Here is a 24,058-nt window from a genome sequence, read left to right on the forward strand (position 1 = left end):
TCTTCTTCTTCTTCTTCTTCTTTTTCTTCTTTTTTAAATTTTCTTCCCTAGTAGCGTATTACTTGTAGTTCTGTCCTTGCTCTTTCCTCAAAACACTGGGCCACAAAGGAGGTCTTGGTCCCTGCAGAGCAGGGCTGGTCCAAGGCAGCAGATGATGGGACAGATGCTGGGTGCCCTGTAACGCGGCTCTTCTGTTTCCTGATGCAGCATCAGGCTCTGCTGATGGAAATTCAACACAGTTCAGGTTTGAGATCAGGGCGTAGCTATTCATGCATGGAAACATGGTTTGCTTGCATTGGTTACCTCATGCTGACAGCCTTTAATTTAATAAATTCAGAACAGGCTGCCTAAACAGATAACAAGGTGACCTGACAGCCTCAATTTCTCCGTGCAATTTCTCAGCTCGCATCCTCTGATTTTTCCCCAACTCCCACAGGGAATCTGGGCTCATTTCAGCTGTGGTTTATTAGAGTTTTGAGTCCGTATCGAGTAATTCCTCTCACCGTTCCCCCAGACATCTCTCTTCTCCTGAGCCATTCAATCACACCTTGAAATCACTGCCTGAATGTGGTTTATTTTTTTTCTTTTCTAGCAGCTCTTACAACAACAAATAGGAATTACATTCTAAATAAACATTCCACTCTAGGAAATCTGACTGATGGCCCAGTTTGGCCTCAAAATCCTTACAGTGGCCTCAGGTAGGCAGCCACCCTGCCCATGAGAAAGATTCAATGTGTCCTTGCAATGGATGGCACCCAGCTCTGCTTCACGGTCACATAAAGGTGATCTGTTCAAACTGGTCTTTGTGAGAGCCACAGGTACACCTAATGTCTTTTTCTTTCTGGTTCTTCTCTCCATTTTTGGCTGTTGTGAACCCCTTCAGCACAGGGCACAGGTGAACATCCTCATGCTAATTTAGGAAGCACAGTATTTATTGTATTTGCTGCAGCCTACTTGCCCAGGGAGGGACCACCGAGCCCCAGCCAGCTCACTACCTAGTGTGACTGCAAGCGTACAGACTTCCCAGTGTGAGCTGGTGCTTGTATTTCAGTAAACATTAAAATAAAATATTTTTTATTTGTTGAAGGAATGGACTCAAACAGCCTCTTGGCAGTATCTAATCCATCTGTCAGAGCTAGAGGGCACTGCCCATACTTGTAGACATTTTGTAGTTGATACCAGGCCAGGCTGTTACCTAAGTGTGTGGTATCATGAGCTTTGTTTATAACGTTGGCATATGAACCATCATGAGAGATCAAGCATTGGCAGCAAGTGTTCAATGGGAGGATGAATGCATGATGGGGTTATGTTGTCAAAACTCCATCCCCAAAAGTCATTGAGAAAACCTCTGCTTGGCAGGTGGACTTGGAAACACGCTGAACCATTCTGTTAGCCAAAGCTTTTGTATTTTGTCATAAAAATGGAGCATCCAGTGCTTTTGTGCAGCCCGCCAGGCTGAGTGAGCATTGATGTCTGTGGTGGGGCATGTAGGAGGCAGCTTTGCTGTCAGGGATGTTGTGATGGCCAGCAAGCTGGGGCTGGGGAAGGGGATGGGGATGGTTCAGTAACCCAGCATCACCCATACAGTCATTTTCCAACATCCCAGATGGCTGCCTGGAGGGACTTTTTCCCCAGCAATTCAGGACTGCAACATGGGGCAAGTGTAATTCCAACCAAATGCCTCCAGCACCTACCGATAATTTATCTCTGTGATTTCTGAATTTCCTAGCAACGAGATTAGTCGCAGCAATACATGGTCGGTGCAGCCAAACCAGCCCGGCTGACCCAGCCCGGGGCTTTTCCCCAAGTTTTGTGGCCTCTCCCAGTCTCACTCCACCTCTCCCCAACAGACAGCCCTGGTGTCCTCCAGCTCATGGGCTCTTTGGGACTGAACTGAGTCCACCCCTCTCAGGAGTGGTTGGTGGGAGATTCACATTTCTCTGCTGCAGTCAAAGTCTTTATGTAATTTATGTCTGCCATGGGCCATTAAGGTGTGTCCTGTAATGCTATAAAATAAACAAGTCTGTTTTTTTTTTTTAAACAAGTTTGAAACTAGTAGCTAGAAATGCTTCACAGCCATAAAGAATATACAGCAGGACAGGAATGTTGCACAGTGAATCTGTCTGCTGGACGTGAAATGGTTTTCAAGTCTGCAGTGGGCTCTAGAGTTACTTGCCATAATCTTGGAGGCAAAGGTGAAGCAGTAAATCTGCTGTGACTCAGAGTGTGCACCTGGGAGAGAAACCCTCAGAAATATTACTGCAAGGCACCAGATTTCTTCTAGAGACAGCAGGTGAGGCACATTGAGGGAACGCCTCTAAAATTGCCCAGAAAAGAAGGGAACCCAAATGAGGGTCTGAAATAACCCATGGATGCAACATTTTCTATGTCAGGAAGAAAACCAGAGGTATCATCAGAAAATACATTAAAATAGGGGGATTTACCACTTAAATTTGTGCTTTGCTTTGGATCTTTTTTCCATGATCTTCCAGAAGTTGCAAAGTCAGAATTACCTGGAGTTTGATTGCCACCCTGTGTCTTGTAACCTGAAATCACTAAGTAGTAGACAGTGGAAGGGTAATCCCCTCCGGGTATCGGTTACTTGTGCTGGAAGGGGGGTTTCTCTGGAAATCCCTGCCCAGGAGCACCCGAAAGATGCTGTTCTCTGCTGGGCTGATGGTGCTGCATGTTGACCTGGCAGCAGGAACAGACAGCCCAGATTTTGCCAGCAATCCTTGGGGTGTTTACACATAAACAACAGAGATCTTCTCCATTATGACTTTTTGGACATTGTATTACGCAATTATCTGGGTATGGGCTGTGCAGGCATGTTCTTCAAGGACATGATTAGCTGTCTTGCCAGTCCTGAAGCACTGATCTGGACTTGCACAGTGCGGTAAAGCTGTTGGGACAGGTTTAGCCGGGGAATAGTTTTGGGCTTCTGAACGTGTGATTCAACACCCAACTACGAGGATAAAACCTGTGTGCATGTGACTTGGTATGCAGTTGGTGGTGGGAAAGACAACTTTTAAAATGTTGATGCATTTAATTAAAACCTCTTTGAATCAAGATTTTACTTAGGAAACACAAGCGTATTATGCTGCAAGTTCTCATCGAAAACAGGTTTTCAGCCCTCTGTGAAGTGTCCATGTGTCTGTCCCGCAGCAGCACAGCTCCCTCTCCCGACTGCAAGCTCACCAGCACAGAGATGAACGGTTTATTAAGCTCACTGTGCCACAGGTTCATTTTTTTCATAGTTAAGGTCCTTTAAAGTGTGAAGAGATGCATCCCCACCTGCAGGGATGGGCTAGATTAAGTCATCCCAAATCCATAATTATTTCAGGTTCTTCACTGAAGTGCATTGCCCGGTGGGACCTTCACTATCTCCACCCATCTTCTCTGAGTCTCATTTAAATAATATCTCTATTTTACAAAGTGAGGGGGATGTTACAGGGTCGGCAGGGGTGTCTGCTCGCAGCATCTCAGTGCAACGAGTATCTGAACTTGGCTGCAGCCCACTGCAACACTTGGCTGGGCCACTGCCCTCCCTGCTGCTGTCCCCTGTCCTGGGGACATAAGCAGGTACTATGCAAACATGCTTGTGCCTAAACTGTTGATGTACCCTTGTGTCAATCTGTGATGCTCTGACCTTTTAGCCCTGTGAGGTGGTTTTGAAGTCTTGATTGTCCACCTTCTTCAACTATGGATGGCTTAGATAATGCTCAGAAATATGATATTTCTGCTTGCACAAGAGCCTAACAAGCCCTCCTTGTGTTGCCCAAGCAGCTTTAATGCACCAGCTTGGCCACGGGTAGCTTGGGTGGGGGTATGTCCTCTGAAAACAAGATCGATTTCTTATGCTGCAAACCACGTGGTCAGCTCTGTCCCCAGACGCAGCGTTCTGTTAGGATGCTCTATCTGTGCTGGACTTTGAGAAGCCCACAAATCAGATATAGGGATATAAAGGTGGGAACTACAAGTAGTTGAAGACACAAATCTCACACTCTCATCAGCTGTGCTGCCTTAACCTGCATTAGCCCATGAAGCCCAGCTGGGGAAACGGCCCAAAACTGCCCAGACTGGACTTATCAGAGGAATTGCGTTTCAGGCAAGGGGTACAGGCTGCCAGGGAGCTCCTGCTCCTCAGACACTGCAGATGGGTGAAATGCACGTCAGAGCCTCACAGCAACCCTCTTGCCAGGACCACGCTCTCTGGTACTGGGCCCACAGGGACTTTTTATTGCTACAGAGGAATAAACCACTTTGCTGGAAGCCAGTCCCTCCTTGCAGCCCCAGCATCAGGCACTAGATGTCCTTGCATGCCGTGCTGCGGGTGTGCAGCCCTCCGGAGCCACACAGGCGACAGGCGTGACATTTCCAGGAGGGTGACGACCACGGGATGAAGGTGGCCCCTTTTCTAGCTCTGGTCTTTGGGACAGAGGAGACTTTGGGGGGGAATCATAGAAGAATTTGTGTTGGAAGGGACCTTCAAAACTCATCCAGTGCCACCCCTGCCATGAGCAGGGACATCTTCACCAGCTCAGGTTGCTCAGAGCCCCGTCCAGCCTGGCCTGGGATGTCTCCAGGGATGGGGCATCCACCACCTCTCTGGGAGAGGCACTTGCTGCTCTGCTTGTCTTCATGCTCCCCAGGGGTTGCTGGGTCAGGAGCTGCCTCATTTGGGGAGTCATTTTCTGTGAGATTCCAGTGAGCTCTTGTCCATGCACATCCCAGCACCTGCAGCTCGAAGTCACTTACTGGTGATCTTGTTAAATTATATCAAGAGCAGCCCTTTGTTGCGGGAAATCAATAGCTGCCTTGTGGGCCTGTCGATGCCTTGCTGAAACCCATTAAATTACATGAGTTTGATCCCAAAGTGGCAAACACAGCAGTATTTTAAAATAGCTTCACAGCCAGGAAACCCAATAACATGCTCATAAGGTGAATTTTTTTCTGTCCAGCAGTGAGCAGGACTGGAAAAACGGAAGATGTTACTCACCCAAACTCTTAGTGAATAATTACTGTATTGGTGTAAGATATAAATAATTTCTGTTACTTCCGTTACTTTGAGGACAGCAAATAAGAACAAATAAAGTTTTGGGGGAAAAATGAGTGTACCTGGAGCAGTAAGGAGCAGCCTTGAGTATGCTACTAAATTGATGGTCTGTACGTGAAAACTCGGTTCGCTCCTTTGAGCTGCAGTATCTTTTGGGGAGCCCTAGCAGATCTCTGGTCCTCACCCCACGTGCTCACTGCCCGGCCACGTGCTTACCCTGACCCCCATTCACTGCCAATGTTTGTGGCAGTGAATCCTCACCCCCGGGGATCCCATCTAGGAGCACGGCCACCTGCCCAGGTAAATACACCAGCAAACCCTGGAGCTATGTGAAACTTTTGGCCCTGAGTGTCTCCAGAGTGGCTGAGGGCAAATTCCAGCCACCCAGCAGCTGCTCCCACAGCCCCAGAGTGTTCGCACAACGTGCCAAACTCCTCAGCGCTTAGAGGACAGAGCAGCAATGCTGCAGGCAAAGGGATGCTCAGGCAAGCTTTATGCCCTTTTGAATAACCTCCATGTGTTTGCAGCTTTAGCCACAGGCTGAGTATGTTAAGAATAAGAAAGGTTTCTATTTTATTTCTTTAAACTGGGCATCCCCTTGGGCACCTCTTGGCTAGTGTGGTGCCCATGCCCCAGCTGAGCCCTGAGACTATTCCCAGGGGCTTTGCCATCATGCCTACATTGGGAACCCCAGAGGGAGTCCCTCTTACACTGAAACCTGTCATATTTTACCCTCTGAGCAGTCATTAATGATATTTATTGTCAGTAATATATTGGGGAAATCTTCTTTCCTCTCACAAATGCAAGCCAGAGGTGGTATTTGCTGAGCAAAGGAGAAAATTACTTTGGAAATTAATTATCAAGGGCATGAGCAATGGGAAAAATGACAGTCTCTCCCTCCCCACTTTTGCTATGAAGAAGTTTGATAGCTATAATTTAGATATATTTACAGTCACATTTAGTCCATTAAAATAACATAAATTCACAGTTTTATGTTGCAATTGGGGAGAACGCAAGGTCCATTGTAAAGAGGCAGTAATTTATTTAGGTGCAATAACTTAGGTGTTTTTTTAATTGGTGGTCATGCCCACACACAGGCTTATGCATTTAAAAGTCTACAGTTCCCCATTTCTGTGCTTTTTATGCTCTTATATATGATCCAATATGAGGTGTACCAGGCACAAGAAACAAAGGGTAGTTTTGAACGGTCATCAGAAATGGATTAGCTTATTCCAAGGGTTCTTAACAGTTCTGACCTCAATTGCATGTTGAAGGGAAAAATATTTTGGTCTGTTTTATGTGAACCCTGTTACAAGTCATAAACATGCAAGAAAATTGTTACAATATCTCTTCCCTGTGACTACACAAAGTCAGTGGTCTGTAAATTTAAGCAAGGATGGGTTGGTTTTGGTGTTAAATACTCATTTTCTCAAATGGGTGATGTCCCCTTAATTCCCAAACAAGCACCAAAAAAACCACGATGAAACCAACCACCACCCTCTGAATTTATTTACCAGTCATCAGCAGAAGGGGTTTAGCTGTTTGCCTGCATCCCTGCACCTCAGAACATCAAAACTGCAATATTCTTTGGGTTTGAAGGTTTCCACTAAAAGGTGCCGTTTCCCTGGGAGCCAAGGCTGTGCCTGGAGCTGGAGAGCAGCCCCGGCCCAAGTGTCCTGATTTTCATAGGATGCCCAGTGCTGGTGCTGAGGGCTTGGGAGAAGCGTCACAGCTCTTGGATGAGCCATGTATGTCTTGGCAAGATATAATGAGATTTGGAGCTTTTTTTTTTTTTAAATTATTATTATTATTATTATTATTATTATTACTTTTTTTTTTTCTTATGTTGGTAATTAGTCATCCTGCTCTGGAGAATCCTGCTCATCAGAGCTCTGGGGAAGCCCAGGCATCTGAGGACTAGCATCTCCTGATGTTGCAGGAGTTTGATTTGAGGGTGAGGTTAGACCAGGTAATTCTCCTTTATGATGTTTCCTGATGTCTGTGGGTTGCCTTTAGGAACAGGACCAGGAATAACTTGAATTTTGACACTACCTCCAGTCTCTATTTGCAGCAACTGTGTACATTAGGTGGGGTGAGTAATTCCTCAAAAAACACCCCAAAACCTGATGAAGGGAGATTTTGGTGCAAGCAGGAATGTTTTAGAAGAGGGGGTTTTGCTTATTAGCACAACTGTGGTTAGAAGCCACTCTGGAGGTATTTGCAACCAAAGTCTACATTTTGTCTTAAAGCAAGAACCGGTGTGATGTGAAATGCTCAATTTGAAGCTCGATACTTGTTTCAGCTCCTATTCTGATTGCAGGGCCTGGATCCGAAACCCCCGATCCCAGGGACTGGAGTGGACTTGATGCACTGTTAGTGGTGTGGGTGAGCAGTGTCCTCCAAACTGCGAGCTCTGCAGCCCCCAACTTGCAGAGGGGAGCAGGGTTTGTTGTATTTTGAGTGGTGAGCATACATCACACACGTATATGGTCTTCCTGGGTCTTCTCCTTTGGTTCAGACCAGTGTGTTGACAGTGTGGTGTTTTCAAGCTTGGGTATAAATATGCTATAAAATCACATGGTAATTACATACATATTGCATTGTAATAAACATAAATCAGTGCAGGGACTAAAGCAGGGTTTTGGTCTCCAGGCTGGGCAGGCAAAGTTGCTCTGCCTAATTCCCATCTCTGTAACGGGGTCATAATTTTCTCTCGTGGCCATTGAACTGTTGGATTAACCTCAATTCCTCAGTCATTAGTAAATATTAGTAAGTCATACATGACATTTTGCACCAAGTGAGGCTGCAGGTCCTGCCTGTTGGAAGTTTTTAATTAAATAAAGCTCCCTGCTGTGTGCAGAGGGGCGGGGGGGAGAAGGTAGAATTCAAAGGGGAGATGAAAGCTTCTGTCCCTGCCTGCCATGCTGGGGTGCAGGCAGGACTTCTGCTCTGCCTTGGACCTTTCGTTTAGAGAAGCCCTTGGGTTCTTCAGGTGGCCTCTCATCTGAAATAACAGCATGGGGTTTGAGCTCCTTCTCCAGGAGTCTTTCCAGAAGCTGCTGGAAAATGTTGAGTGTAGCAGCTGAATAAGCCCCCTATGAGAGCTTGTAGAGCAAATATCACCAGTGATATGGGTAAACTGATGCTTTGTGCTGAACATCACATGCACTGGGGAGGACAAAGTGCTGGACCAAGATCAGATCTGAAACTGGAATGACAAGAGCCTTTCCTTGAGACCTCTGAATTTCTGAACTTGGAGCTGGGGGTGAACAAGCCTGATGTTTCCCAGCCTTCAACAACCTTCCCATTGTTCCTTTATCCTTTGTTTATAAGACTTTAGTGGTCTAGGACCCACTTTCCAGGGGGAAGCTCAGCATTAAATGTCAAGGAGGAGAAGGTGGGGCTGCAGCAGGTGCCGTTCCCTCTGGAGCTCACCCTCGCTGCCATCAGACAGGGTTTGAGCTCTCTGCCTGCAAAGCAGCCTGGAAGGGAAATGCCACCAGGTCAGCAGTGGTGACAGCCGGCTGTGCTGGGCTCTGCTGCCGACAGGTGCTGCATGGCCTGACTGCTCTGGGTCTATCAAGACCTGTGATTAATGTTTGCTGCACTCGCTGGGATGTACTTTGCCTGGATTTAACTGTGTCCACTCAGCATTTGTGTTATAAATATGCATAAAGCTTTCAAGGCCCCCAGTGGCTGCTGGTGGTCCTGTGCTCTCCACCTTTAATGAAAAGGCAACAAAGTGTTCTGGCTACCAGAGATCAGCAGCTAAAGGGATGCTCTACTGACTGGCTAAAGAGGCAGGCAAGTGTCAAAACCCTATTGTCTCCACTAATCCGTAACTTGTTTGGTTTCTTCTTCTGGCCCTGGCTGATGGCTCCTCACCTGGGAACTGGCGGTGCTGCAACCAATAGCACAGGGTGGTGGGAGAGGTTGGCAAAGCCCCGACACCTTGGCTGCAGTTGTGTTGACTTGCCCAGGATAGGCAGTGTTGTGTCACCCTTGGCAAGAAGCGAGGGATGAGTTTTGGCACACAGAGCCCAACCTGAGGTCTGTGGCTCTGCATTCCCCCTTGGCTGTGGTATGACACGTGGGCTGGGACCAGCCTGAGTGTGCGCCTTGGGTGTTCCTGTGCTTTCTCACCTGCCTCAGATAAGTATAGAAGTGTCTTTTCCATTAATTCCTCAAAGGGAGACTTAAACCTCATGGAAATCTAGGCAGAGCCAAGCCCTTAAAATATGGCCAGTTAAACTTCCTAGTGCAAACAGCTGGTTTCTTGCTGGTGCCTGAAACTTTTTCTATATAGATCCATTTAGGAGGAAAAACAAGTATTTAAATGCCATAGAGCTGGTTTTGACATAAGCAAGAACTACTTTTGACAAAAGCACAGAAATAGCCCCAAACATCCAAGCTAAGTAATGAATCTTCAGAGCGCATAGGAAGGAAAATTCAAAGAACCTTATTTATAAACTCATTTAGTAAATAGTTTTAAATAACTAGCATATACTAATCCTAAACTGGGTGTGAATAATACAGTCTGAACCAGCCATTTAGTAGAGTGGTGTCTAAAGGAGAAAAAACATGTAAATAACCTGAGGATTGTGTAAGTACAAAAGAATGCAATAGTCCAGGCTGTGAGGGGTATGAGCTGATCTGCACCAGCACTTGGTGCATCCCCATGACAAGGATGGTAAAATATCTCTTGCCTTAGATTATCTTTGCTGTGAGATGTAGGTGGGGATTGAGCAACAGCTGCGTTGTACACCAGCCTGCTCCGAGCATCCCTGTAAATGAACACAGAGCTATTAAAGCTCTCCACATGGCTCCCACAAGCCAACACAAACCCCCTGAAGTTCCTCCATTTTCCCCACGTTACTTTTGTATTGTTGGAGAAGAAGGAAACCTTGAAAGGTGAGAGCTCAGTGAAAGAGGGGCTCAGCCCACCGGCGTCCTGGCCTGCTGCTGCGCTTCTCTCTGCCCCGTCTATTTGAAAAAGCCATTAGCCATGTACTCCAGCAGAGAGAACTGGGCTCCCACTCACTTTTCTTTGAGCAGCAGCTGAGAGGAAAATGCACATACCCCCACCTTTCACCTCAAACTGAGAAGTTTCACCCGCATTTGCCTGAATAAAGATCGATGGTTAGGAAAAAAATCTGAATAATACCTCCAGGTAGGGTTTGGTGCGGGGTTTGGATTCTAGTGCACTGCAATATATAAGCTTGTTTTTAAAAAATCATGTTTGGCTGGTTATTTTACTCTTAAAGCAGTAGCTGGCCAGGCCTTTTGGAGCAATCGTGCTGCTCCTGGTTTTAGATTAGGCATAGGGTCAGTGTGGTAAGTGTGTAATGCTTACACAGGGGTGCTGGGCTTGCTGGGTCCTGTGTCAGAGATGTTCAAACCTGGGGACATGGCCCTTGTGGGGTGAAAATTCCCCTAGAGCAGCCAATGAGAGGGTCTGGTTGCCGTGGGTGGGCAGGGGGGAAAGGCCATTTGGAGCCTGTGGCCACTCCAGTGCTGCGAGGGACCATCCAAGATGGTCTGGGTTGGAGCTCTCTGGCTTTTGTGCTCTTCTGGGTTTGAACTCAAACTGAGAGCATCTCCCAAGTGTGGAGCAGGAGGTGAAATGATATAGTGTCATTTTGGCCAGAAGACTTACTACTCCTGCTGCAAGTGCAGATCTTGACCTGTGTAGGTCAAGGAGAAAAGGAGCATCACAAAGGCATATCTTCGTAATATAGAATTACAGGATTAGAAATATTTGTCCAGCTGAGCACTGTGATTAACTCTGTAGCCATGAATTCTGCAATACCCCCGCTGGAATTGCTGGCTGTTTGTCTTACAGGGGCTTTTGGAGTAGGGGTAGGGGGTTGGGAGTGAGTTTTATTTCCCAGCAAGAAATTGTTCTCTGCTGTCTTTACAAAAATGCTGCTAAAATCTGTTGTGGGGTTAGGGAGGTTGCAGAGGATAGAGGACATGCCAGAGGAATACTCTTTTTAGACAGAAAATGACTAAAATGTTGCTTAGTGTTTTAGCGGGGGGGCTGTGTGGGGGTGAGAGCGCGCAGGCAACACCCACCGGGGCTGCTCCAGGGTGACCCACTCCCATCTAAAAGTGTCCCCCCTGCCTTGCAAGAGCCCCCTGGCCGCCTGGGTCCCCCCCGCGGGCCCACCCCTGCCCGCTGCCCGCCGTGTGTCGGTGGGAGGAGGAGGAGGAGGAGGAGGCGGAGGAGGTGGGGGAAGTCCCCGGCTCCGGCATGAGGCCGGGCTGAGCGATGTGCGAGCAGGCAGCGCGCTCCTGCCGGGCCGGCGTGCAGAGGCTGCTGCGCAAGCCGCCGCCGGCGCTCCGCGGGCTGGACGGACTCCTGCGCTGGGTGGTGGCCAGGATGAGCGACAAGGGCGTCGCCGAGCGGGAGCTGCTCACCCCGGGCACCGCCACGGCGCAGAGGAAGGGCACCTCCGTCATCCTCGATGTGAGTGGTCCCTGCGGAGCTGGCCCAGGGTTGCACCCCGGGGCCCGCACTCCTAAGGAGCGGCACGCCCGCTCCTGCCCCTGCCCGGCTCCTGCGCTGCTCGGGATCGGGGTTATTCCTCGGGTCCTGCACCACCCCCGGATCGGTTGGAGACGGGTTGTACCCTTGGTTATGGAACTCTCGACTGGGTGGGCATGGAGTTGCAGCCTGGTACCTGGATCCCCTTGCGCGGGTCCTGGGTGGGCGTGGGAGGGTAGCCTAGCTGCTTCATCCCCTTTTTCAGGTCCCGTATCCCTTTCCCCGGTCCTGCACCCATCCAACCAGTTCGGGATCGGCGTTATCTCCCGAGTTCTGCATCCGCGGGACTGCGCCCGGGTCCAGCATGTCCCGGACCGACTGGGCAAGAGGCTGCACCCCGGCTCCCGTGCCCGCTTACCCGGATCCTGCAACCACAGGCTGCATGTGCAAGGGAATCACCGCGGCTCCTGCACCCCAGTTATCGGGTCCTGCATGCCCCAACCAGCTTGGTTTCAGGGTTATTCCTCAGATCCTGCATCCTTGGCTCGTTGGGGGCGGCGTGCAGCCCAGGTCCCGCATCTACCCGACTAATAGGGTGTGGGGATGCAGCCCAGATCCTGCACCCCTAGGCTGGCTGAGTATGGGGAATGAGCCAAGGTCCTGCACCTTCTTGCCCTGCACACCTTGGGACAGCTGGAAATAAAGTGCACCTTGGTCCTGCATCCCCCGGACTGGATGGGCATGGAGGTGCAGTTGGGATCATGTACCCACTTCCCTGGGTCCTGCACTCACAAAGTGGCTGGGCATGAGGGTTCAGCCCGGGTCCTGCATTTTTCTTGACTGGCTGTGCATGGGGATGCTGCCTGTATCCTTCATCCCCTTGCCAAGTTACTGCACCTCTGGGCTTGCTGGGCATGGGGGGTGCACCCTGTTTCCTGCACCCCCTGGACTGGCTGGGGATGGAGTTGCATGCCACATCCTGCATCCGTTTTCCCAGGTCCTATATCCCTTCAAACAGCTGAGATGGGGATGCTCTGTAGATCCTTAATTCTGATATTAGCTTGACCGGATGGGGATGCAGGACTCCAGGTCCTGTAAACCTCTCAGTCTTGTAGTATGGGTTGCCCCAGGTTAGCTGGGCACAGGGGTGTACCCAGGTCATGGAACCCAGTCCCTGAAGAGCTGTAGCAGTGAGGGTCTGTGCACGGTGGTCCTGGAAGCCTGCAAGTGTGTGGGACCAGATTGGGAGGGGCAGGCAGGGGTGTGTTTAGTGCCTCCGCTGCGGTATTTATAGACTTCCTGATTAGGGAGCTAATGAGGCTATTTGCGCTTAAATGAATTGGGAAAATGGGGTGGAATCAACCAGAGTGCAAACGGTGTAATTACACAGTCTTTTTGCAGCACCTAGTAATTAAACACATAGATCCTCAGCTTTGCTATCTCCTAGCTTTAATAAAATGTAGTGAATGCAAAAATAAGCTACCAAGGCATTGGCTGTAGTAAAGGATAACTTCGTGCTCTTTGCCAGCCTCCTTGCAGTTAGGAAACAGTAGCTCTTCCAGGTGAGCCCTGGCATTTTCTAAATGATTTGCTGAATCTTCTACCACATCCCTGGTGAGCATTGGTATGGACTGTTGAGTCCAAAACTCGTTAATCCTCTGAGCACTGTGGGCTGATAGGTGTTTCAGTTCCCTGAACAAACCAGTTCTACTGGATCTATTGAGCGGCCAAAAGCAGCTCAGAGAGCAGAGCACTCAGTGGGTGGTTGTGCCTGGTGAAATGGGCTGGCAGGTGGGCAGCTGCGGGAATGCTGCTCCATGGGGAAACTGAAAGGACAAATGCACCTCATACTGTCTTTTAAGTCTACTTTTTTCTTTTTTCTTTTTTTTTTTTTTACCTGCCCTGAAATTACCAAAATTTTACAACAATCTGAAATCTAGGCTTCAGAACATAAATGCAATTGGGAAGTAAATGTTAAGTTTCTACAATAGGGTCTTGATTTAGGACTGTTTTCCCACCAAAGGGTTATTTTATCTGTTCAACTTTATCATCTTTAAATCGTTTGTTTTTTTTTTTCTACTTTGAGGTTTGAGCTGAGAAAATGAGCCATGAACTTTCAGAATGGCTTAACCAGTGGGAAATACAATAGAGCTGGATTTGCAGCTCCTGACCCTTTTTCACTTTCACAATGGGATTGGGAGCCCTTTCTCACTTGCTGAAAGTAGAAATGCATGCTGGAAATGTAAGGTTTGAGGTTTGGGTTGTGTGGTGGTGTGGTTTTCGTTTTGTTTTGTTTTCTTCCTGCCTTAAAAATGCTTCTCTCCTCTTTCTCCTGTTAAAATAGGAACTTCATTTGTAGCTGGGGCTTTGCTGTAATAGGCTCTTCAAGTGCACTGTGACACCTCCACGTTCATACAAAGAGTTTAATGCACATTGAGGTTAATTTTCACACATTAGCAGGAAAGTAACAGGGATCCCACTGCATCCTCAGGGATGAGAACAGGTTTTCTGATTAACTCATTCACGTTCTTGTGTTAGGTGGCTGTGCTGAGGAAGCAGTGAGTGCCAGCTGGGGGATGAAGTAAAAGACCTGTAAGATTTTGGATTTAACTAACACGTTCACATGAGCTGGTGTGCTGTGTGGGCAGTTCACTGGTGACTGGGGAAGGAGGGCTAAGCTTGGTTTTGGCTAGGAGTCAGGTAAGATGGCTCTAATGGCACCTTAGTCACGTTTTCTTCCTCTTTTGTTCTGCCTTTCTTTTGACTCAGCCCTCTAGACTGTGAGGGCATCTGGTGGGTCAGTATGAAGTTCCTTACACCCTTTCCACCAAAGAAACAAATCTGGTGTTGTGGGGCAAAACTGAGGGCTGAGGGGGTTAGATGTCTTCTGCCATCAACAGGGTTACTGTCACTTGGAGGACAAATCTTAACTTAGGGCTGTTTTCAGTATTTCTCCTTTATTTTGCTTGTATCCTTTTAGGTAAAGGGTTAAAAAAGGTTGAATAATGTTAACTAGTTCAGCTTAAAATCGTAGGTTCCCAAGTGTAAAAAAATAGCTAAAATTGTATATGAACCAAACCCTGGTAACAATCTAATGAAGAAGATATACATAAGTGCCAAACATTGCCTAAAATAGGCAGCAAGTAAAACAAGTGACAGATGCTATTCAGTGATGGTAACAGATCAAGTGGAGGTGATGTGTCACTCTAGGAACCTGGGAAACACCAGTTTGCATTTAATGGTCAGCTCTTACAACGTCAGTCAAGCCAGCATAAGGTGCTGGGGTTGAGCAAATGTTCTGTACCCATCCTGCCATGGCCTTTGGGTTTTACATCTGGGTGCTTGCTCCGTGGGTCTGGATCACACACAGCTGTTCCACCTGCAAAAGCCAAACGCTCAGGGTTGACAGTGTGTGCAATCTGATGTAGATAACTAGGGTCTATCCACAGTTTATGATGCGAGATTGTGGTAATGCTACAATCTCCGTCTGTCCTCTGGGCTGCTTGAAGATGCTCTCCAAATGCCCTGAGCTTCTCTCTGCACCCATGAGGAGAAAAACCCTTTATTAAAAGGAAGCTAAAACTGTCATTGTGCTGCTTGAATCCACATGTGGTGATGGTGGCATTTCCAGTCCAGAACAAATCTGCAGATTTCACAAGACTTATGAAAAGGAGACTATAGCATGTGTGGGAGTAAGCCTGTATCAGATCGTATTTGCTGAGTGTAAATGAGTCCACATGCGATATGGAGCTGATGCGGATGGCGCCCAAGGAGTGGGAAATGTCTAGACAGGTGTTGCTCTGTCTGGGAGTACTTGGATGCTGATTTACTGATGGTCCTTACTCAAGTCTTTCTACCTTCACGTCATTGTCAAAAGTCTGGTTGACAGCAGGAGGGTGAACTCCAAATACTTGACCAGGTCAGCCATAGCGGCTGCAGGCAGAGGTGCCCCATCTGGTTGACACCAGGGAGAGCCTGTTGAAGAACTCATCTTCCACTTGGTACCTAAAATAAATGTCAGCCGTGGGTATGGTGAGCACTCCCAGGGCTGGACTGTGTGCTCCAAAGGGTGTTGGCATCCCTACTTTCTTTCTGGCATTACTTTTGGGCTTTATTTTAAATGCAGTTCATTTCAGGTCAGGTTAATCTCTTTGATCTGCTCTGTCTTTTGCTGCAAACTAATTTTGACCTTTATCTGCCTCTTTCCTTCTTCGACAGGGTCAGAAAGATCATTTCAAATCCAGTTCTCCTGCTTATGGCTCCTCTTGCACCATCTCTTACATGGCCAGATCTGATTTGCGCTTCTTCAGCCCTATAGGATTGACTGAAGTGTTCGGCTAGAAGATACAGAGAATTTGGTTTATGCCAAGGGTGCATTTCCAAATGTAGATCCAAGAACTGGCACAGTTTTCCAACTGCTTTGTCAATGATTCAATTTCCAGTGCAGCCCTAACTAACAAAGCTATTGCAGCCACAGGAACCCCTTCTCAATCTCCTGCTTTGACCTTTTCCCTTCTGTGTGTGTTTTTTGTTTGTTTGTTTGTTGGTTTGGTGGGGTGTGGCGTTTTTTGTTTTGCTTTTTTAATTTGTTCAGTCCCTTTCTTGTGTCTTTGTTTACCTTCTCGCTTCCCTGAGTGAACCAGGAATGCTGCAAAAGCTTTGTTTTTCCTCCTTCATCCCTCCTACGTGAAATCCATGGTTTGAAATCATCCTCTTGAGCCATGATGGCAGGGACAGGGGCTGGCTGGGCTCTGTGCCTTTGGGGATGGCTCATTGCAAGGTACATAACTGCACCGAAGAGTTGGTCCTTTCCCTTTGGCTCTTCGGGGCTTTTTATGTGGGTGCTTGAAATGGAGCTGCACCCACAGTCAATGTTTATGGAAAAGTACCTTGTAGTGCTGTGAAGGTGGTAATATATAATGCAGCTCTTGCCTGTCTCTTGCAAGCTTTGTTTAGGTAAAATGCCAGGAGACCTGGAGCTCTGTATCAGCTTTGCTTTGGAGAGGGAGCCACTCCAAATGGGATAATGTTTTCCTACCAATGGCATATTTCTTAGTGAAACAGCAAAACTAAACCTTTCTCCTTGTATGGGGAAAGGTTGTTAGCCTGGTGATGTCTAAAGATGTAGTCCAAAGTTGCAAAGCTTCAGTTCATTATTTTCTCATTTTATTACCAAAAAGAGCTGTAGGAGAGGAAATTCCTGCTGGTATCTTGAGTTAGAGAGCTAAAGGCAATACCTGATATAAAACTTTGTCTCAGCTCCGAATGAGATATTGAGACTTGTAGGGAGAGGAACAGAAAAGAAGAACAGGAAGGTAGGAATATAGTGAACAGAATAACTGGGTTTTCAGGTATATCTGTCTATCTGAATGCTTTCTCATCTCTAGGCTTTCCTCACCCAGGAGACTTAGATTTTGTTTGTCCTCAATTCCTCACCAAGATTGTGATGAAAACCAAAATTCTAGTTCAGTTGCACGCTGCTTTAAATCAACATCATATTAACTTGCTGAAGGGATTATAACTCTACAAACCCTGTAATAAGGTTTATGCTTGTTAAGGGAGTATTTTGTGAATTTTATAAAATTGCGGAGAAAACCTCCATTATGCAGCCTCCAGTGTCACACGTTTTCATCCAGGAGCTTTGAGAAGGCAGAACTGAATGTTTAAATTTGAAACCATATTTTTTTTTCCAAGTTTCTTATTACCACTAGCATTCTGAATTGCTTGCTTCTGGCAGCCAAATATCTGTAGTAGCCGTTTGAGAGTACAGCGAAAATATGCATTAAAAAAAAAAAAAGCTATTGGAAATTTTGACAGAAGGTCCTTGCTTTAAATAAAATAGATTTTATATTCATCTAAACTCTAGGTAAATGTAATAAGCATGCTGCAGACAGAAAACTGCGTGCATTACCTGTGTAAATCCTATAAAATGGGTTAATCTGGCCCATATTGTGAGCATCCTGTGGACTCACCATGTGATTTAGCCTGTGCTTCAGGAGACTTGCCTAATAGGTTTAAGGCATAGCTGACGGGGGAGGTGGTTGCTGTAGTACTTTTTGGACTGGCTAATTTCTCATTTACCATCCTAAAGTGGCGTGTTGCCCTGACAGTTGGAAAACTGGGGGTGATGGAGCGGAAAGAGCGTCCCTGGTGAGGCTTTGTGGTGCTGCTGGCTCCTGCTCTGAGAAGCCCTCGGCCGACAGGGATGGTCGTCAGCTGGGGTGGAGACGTGGGAAGCCAATCGCTGCCGAGGGCCTGGCAGGACAGAGCGTTTCTCATCAATATTTCATCACCTCCACTCTCACTGACCTCCAGGGCTGCTGCCTTGACTAAGCGTAAGCAGCGTTGCTGAGTTAGAGTAGCATGGATGGAGTGACTGCAAGCCTGCAGAGAGTGACTGCGGGGCTGACTGCCTTGCAGCCTTTATGTTGGAGAGGACAGAGCATCTTTGCTTATCAGGGGAGACATTATTGTGGCCTTTTTGTACTTAAAAGGGGCCAATAAGAAAAATGGGGACAGACTTTTTAGCAGGGACTGTTGCGACACGACAAGGGCTGATGGTTTTAAACTAAAGGAGGGGAGATTCAGGCTGGACATGAGGAAGAAATTTTTTACACTGAGGGTGGTGAAACACTGTCCCAGGTTGCCCAGAGAGGTGGTGGATAAACCATCCCTGGAGACATCCCAGGCCAGGCTGGACGGGGCTCTGAGCAACCTGATCTGGTGAAGATGTCCCTGCTCATGGCAGGGGTGGCACTGGGTGAGCTTGGAGGTCCCTTCCAACCCAAACTATTCTACGATTCCTTTCTTCCTGGAGCTGGTTGGAACTTTCCTTACCCTGAGCTCTCCGGGAGCCTGGCACTGAGCTGGCCTCAGGAATTTGCCCCACTGGTCTGTAGAGAAGTTGTGATGAGAGGCTGTGGTTTCTGTGGTTTCCCTTCCATTGCCAGATCTTAACACCTTTTCCTTACCAAAAGCACAGCACACCCTTCCCGCAGTGGAACAACTAATTCAAGACCTGAATGGAGGGCATCTTCAGGTTGTGCGTGGGAGAGCACTGTTGTTTGCTCAGCTAAAGCGTAAATCCTGGGTCTTCACAGAAGCAGCATTTTTGGCAGCATTACCAAGCTATCACAGGGTATATTATGTCTTTATCAGCCTCCTGATGCTCATTCCAGTGTTCATACCTTGATGTACTGCCTGTGTTGACAGATGACTTTATCTTAAATTGCTTTCCCTACAGGAGTCCTGTTTGAAATTCTTTTCTGTGTGCAAATTTTAGGTAGTCCAATTAAGCTGGAAGAATAAATCTTGCTGATTAGCAATAAAAACTAACCAGCCTGGTCCTGTAGAATAAACCTTGGTAGGTAACACAGATGATGTTTTCTCCCATCAACCTCTTCATTTATTATACAAATAGTCATACTTTCTAGGAGTATCCACAGGAGTAAAAGCACTAAAAAGTTCATTTAGTGAAGCTGGACATAAATACTTCAGTTTCTTAACATTTTGTTTTCCTTTTCCTTTTCCTTTTCCTTTTCCTTTTCCTTTTCCTTTTCCTTTTCCTTTCCTTTTCTCCTTTTCCTTTTCTCCTTTTCCTTTTCTTATTATTATTATTATTGTTCTTCTCTTTCTTCTTCTTTTTCTTCCTCTCTTTTTCCCCTCTTGCTCCAAGAGTTCATTGCAAGGTTGGTGGCTCCACAGAGTGCTGCAGATTGGGCCTTTTTCCCACTTAAAGCTACATTTTACTGATGGGTTTTGCTTTCCTTTTTCCCTTGGACAGTTGTGTTTAGTGGGGTGCTGATCTCCCACAGCACCTTAAAATGGACATTGCTGCTTCTGTGTTAGACTTGGTGTCACATCTTTGTTTCTAAGCAGTGGGAATCGTAATTGAAGGATGTGGCAATGGGAAAAAAAAATCAAAAACAAACCCTGAAATAAGCAGCCTCTAGAAAGAAAAGTGTCTCATCTGGAGGTGCTCATGGGGAGTGAGGAGCTGGGGTGTCCAGGCCAGGAAAAGAGGAATATTTCATACTCCAGCAGGGCACATCGTGCAAGGCTGGGTGACATGTGCCGAAGCCATGACATGGGTTGGGGTCCTGCCTGTCCTGGCTTGATTTACTCTGATTTCCCATGGACAAACCATGACAGGCCAGTACTTCAAAACCCATGTTTAACCTCAATGAAGTCCATAAGTTTGGAGACAGGTAGGATTTTCCCCCAAAACTTCTAACTGCTCTAAAAAAATATAAAATTGAAAGCCAGCCCAAGAAGTAAGCAATTTAGGAGTGATTGCAAGCTATAATCCTTGTAAGGTTTTTATGACCTCTTAAAGCTGCGACTCAGTGACTCCCACTGTCTGGGTTTGGCTTAAGCAGAGGGTGTTTGCCTCTGCTGAAGTATGCAAGAAAGTCCAGTTTTGCCTTTGCCTTATGCAGCCTAAGAAGAACTTGGGGCAAAAGAATGATTCATGTTCCTTAATTAAGACATATTCACTTAAATAGCATATTCTGAAATTCAGTTTGTCTCTTGGGTTTCTTGGTTTGTGCAGCAGTTTCTCGTCTGATTTTTTTTTTTTTTTAGTGATTTTATGACCCAGAAAATAAGATATTCCATTTTATGGCTGACTCTGATCTGTCTTGCTGCTGCTTTTATTCCCTCCACAGGGAAATTCCTTTGTACAGCCAAAATCACTGCTCTTGCTCAAATTAATAGGGTCAGGTCTGAAGAGACAATGATAATGTTTTCCCTTTTCTGTCCAGTTCATGAGCATGTTAATTTTTTGGTAATTTATGGCCAAGCCTGTGCTAGCAGGAACCTATAAGATTTCAGCCCTTGCACAAGCCTTTTGCCATTAATTGTGTTGTGTCAGAGGACTATTGCTGAGATAAGACTAGTCAGAAAAATGACAGTTGTTTCTGTCTTTCTCCCTGGCAAATTCTACTGTACACATGATTGTGGTTTTTTTTTCCCCTAAAAGTGCTATCTGATACTTCTCTGGGGGCTGTTCCTCCACGCTGTAGTTTTAAGTCTAAATATAATCTCCTTCCCACGCAGGAAACTTGCTTAAAAAAAAAAAAAAAAAAGGTAAATAATTTGCTTCAGAAATGCAGAACTGTGAAGCTTGGTTTAAGAGATTATTGGTGCTAGAGAAATTGGCTGCGCTTGATGCACAGCTGTTGTAGTTTTGGGGGTTTTTTTTAATGCTTTTTTTTCCTTGTGTTAGATCCCTGTTTTTGGCTTTCTTCCGCGAGGGATATGGGAGATGCTGGAAGCATTTTGTGTTATCTTTCCTTTGCCAGTTAGCTCTTTCTCCACCGGTTATTCCAAAGCCAAACTTGCCACCGCTCTCCCGTGGAGGTGGTTGTCTATCATGTGGGGTAGAGCACGGGCTGGTGCTAAGGGTTTCACCCTTTCAAGTCAAACAACATAGTAAAAACGTTTCTCTCTCTCTTTCAATTCTAGATTTTCAGAAGAGCTGACAAAAATGGTAAGTCTGTACATTTGTATTTCACATTTCTTGGTTGAAATTTTGTCAGTATTACCATTTTTCCTGGTAGTAATACCTAACTGTTTAAATGTCCTTCAGTTTATGGGGTTTGATGGTAATACTGTTTAAGTCTTGGAAAAGATTTTGTTGTTTCTTTGGCTGAGATATATTCTTAGAGTAGATGTGATACTAGTACGCAAGTCATCGTGGTGAGATCCAAAAGATTTGTAGCAATTTCAGAAAAAAAGAACATTGGAAAAAACAAAAAAGACAGCTAAATGGTGAGGATCCACCTCTTAGTAATCTAGGAATAGCTTTGCTACACAGATCTGATCTATGAATATTAGTCTGGTTCCTAAAGGACTGGACACACATATTGAGGAGCAACATGTACTGATGTATGTTTTCAGTCTCTGCCTGTAGAAAGCTAAACAATTTTGCTGAAGCTAAGTCTTGCCCTTAGATGGGGAATAACATGGAGGTGTCTTCATTAAATGACTCGGGATCCTGAAAGGAGAGTCGTTCTGCTGTGAGATAGTTATGGGGTGAAAGTAGCCATTTAATTTTAGCTCCTAGCTAAAATCCCAAGAGTTAGGCTCTATTCTTTCCCTGTTGTACAACAAGAAAATTAAATATGCATCAAACCAGAGTATGTGTGCAGAAGGACGTGTGGGAGGCTTGTGCAGAGGAGCACAGGGGAGAGTTTGTTTTATTTTCTTTTTCCTCCACCAGATTTAAAGGGGAGATACCCGATTTCTGCCAGAACTTGTAGGTGTGATCACTGCCCCTGGGTAAGGCAGTGAGGGATGCTGTGAGCTGGCTGGCATATAAGCAGTAAATGTCCTGTTAACATGGGCCTTTAGTTATAACAACTAACACCGTAATAAGACATTGAAATTTGTTACTTGGATAAGCTGAGCTGTTGTACAGTGGAAGGGGAGTGCTGGGGGTCCTGGCGTGGGGGGTGAGCACTCCAAGTGCTGCTTACAGGGGAAGATAAATTTGTGCTCTTGACACCCAGACTGTTGCACTTCACAGCCTCCTGACCTTGTACATGGTAAAAACCACCAAAATGGCAGTTTTGCCCACTTAGCTGTGTTGGAAAGACATGTTTGTCTGCCTCTGGCAGGCAGCAGCTCCTTCCATCGTGCTGTGGTCAGCAGGGAATACCAAAGCTTCAAGAGCAACTTCCGAGCTGCTCCACTCACCCGTCCTAGAAAAGCCTTAATATTGGCACAACAGCCAAGACAAGATTATGTACTTTGATTTCTGATTCTCCAGCCCCATCGCAGCTGTTATAAATTTAATTGAGACTAAAACAAAAGCGCAGCATCTTTTGGCAGAGCTCAGAAAGCAGTCACTGGAAATAACTACATCAAGACCAGTACGTTAAAGTGCATCCTTTCAAGCTTTGTTCAGCAGAATAACATTTGTTATTGAAAAGAAAAATCACTGCTTTTGATTTCAGCTGCCCTACATAGAGTCTTGTCCTGGAAATTTGAAAGGAGGCAGGAGGGAAGCTAAACATGGACTTAGCAAGGAACAGTTTCATAGGTCAAAGTTTGGAGTGGCATTTTCAGCTTCAAACTGAGATGGCAATAACTAAGCATATATTTTAGCCTCATATCTGCATGCAACAAAGACATTGACAATTGTAGTCCAAAAACCTCAGCAGACCTCTCCTCATGGAGAGCAAGGAGCAGGCTGGGCTTTATGACAAGCTGGCAAGCCTGGCGCTTGGCTCCAGTGGGGCAGGCACTCCAGCCAGCAGAAAGCAAGCAGGCAGCATCTCACAGAGGCAGCATCTAATATTTCATCAGACAAAACTAGACCTCTTACTGTTTAGGTCACAAAATGTTAAAATGAGCGTGGATTGGCAGTGGCATCTCTGCCACCCGCTAGCTGTTGATGCTTAACATTTAATGGATGTAAAGGCAGCGGGCTGATGTGTCAGGACTCATAATCAGTTTGGGGTGGTACAAACAGACAGCAGGACAAGACCTGCCCTGATGTCTGCGGTTAAATTGGTGGTTCACTTTCAAAGACACTGCTGGGCAGAAACTGGAACTGCAAAGGGTGAGAGCTGTCACTGCTGGGGTGCAGCAAGTCTGGTGTCCGTGGATTAGGAGACCAAAGGCCCTGAGTGGAGGTAGAAAAGGAGCCTCCAATCCCTGGCGACAATGCAAGCTGCAATTGCTCTTCCGAAATTTGTCCTGCCTCTTCCTAACCTGGGTGGGCACTGCAAGGTGGCACAGGTGGCTCTGTTAATACAGCCAGATGTTCTCTAAAGTAAGTTATATCCATCTCTGCTTCCACTCTCATTACTTGCAATGCAGGTGACCTACAATTACATTGTTTGGACAACAAAACATGGTGTTCTCCATGGGACTAATGCTGCCAGACAAACAGCATGCTGCCTTTTCCTTTTTATGACCTGGATGACAGGCTGTCACCAAGTCGTCTGGATTTAAGTGGCAGCTCTACTCCCATGTTGGTTCCTGCGAGGTGAGGTGGCCGAGCGTGTATCAATCTCGGCGTGATTGCTTTCCAATCCCATGGAGCAGGGTTGTTTCTGTGACCCTGGGGCTGTCTTCTCGAAGGACTGTACATCCTGCAATGCTTTTCGCTGCATTTTCCGAGATGCTGTGCTTTTTTTTTTCTTAGCTTGAGATGACATCTGCCAGTTGTCATGGCCAGCTTCACCAGCCGTTCATATCTGCTTAACTCTTGACAACAGAGTTTGCTGTGCTTCATAATTAGCTCGGTATGTTCCCCCACACCTTTTTGGGGTCACAGCCGCCCCTCCAGCACCCCACAGCTCACAGCAGCTGCTGCAGGAGATGTGCAGGAATATTTCTCCTGCTACAGCCTCCCTGCAAACTGTGGTTCAGAGGTTTCCAGAGCCAGAGGTAATATCTTTGTGTTTAATATCCTTAGGGATCTCTCTTTCACAGTTTTCTCTTTGACATCCTGGCCTTTAATGTATTGATTTGTTGAAATTCAGTCTCTTCATGCCTTTACATGA

At 46.5% G+C, this 24,058-nt stretch overlaps 1 protein-coding gene across 1 annotated transcript in view; it reads left to right on the forward strand.

Annotated features, from left to right (window-relative positions):
- Positions 1 to 11,327: 11,327 nt before the first annotated feature.
- NECAB2 (N-terminal EF-hand calcium binding protein 2) overlaps positions 11,328 to 24,058 on the forward strand; it is a gene marked incomplete at both ends in the record, with an annotated part of 82,589 nt that continues 69,858 nt past the window's right edge. Inside the window, 2 exons of the mRNA XM_080352199.1 lie at positions 11,328 to 11,525; positions 21,009 to 21,033. Coding sequence (XP_080208325.1) covers positions 11,328 to 11,525; positions 21,009 to 21,033 — 223 coding nt within the window. The remainder of the gene's footprint in view (positions 11,526 to 21,008; positions 21,034 to 24,058) is intronic.

The sequence above is a fragment of the Nesoenas mayeri genome (assembly GCF_963082525.1).
Source record: "Nesoenas mayeri genome assembly, chromosome: 12".
Lineage (NCBI taxonomy): Eukaryota > Metazoa > Chordata > Aves > Columbiformes > Columbidae > Nesoenas > Nesoenas mayeri.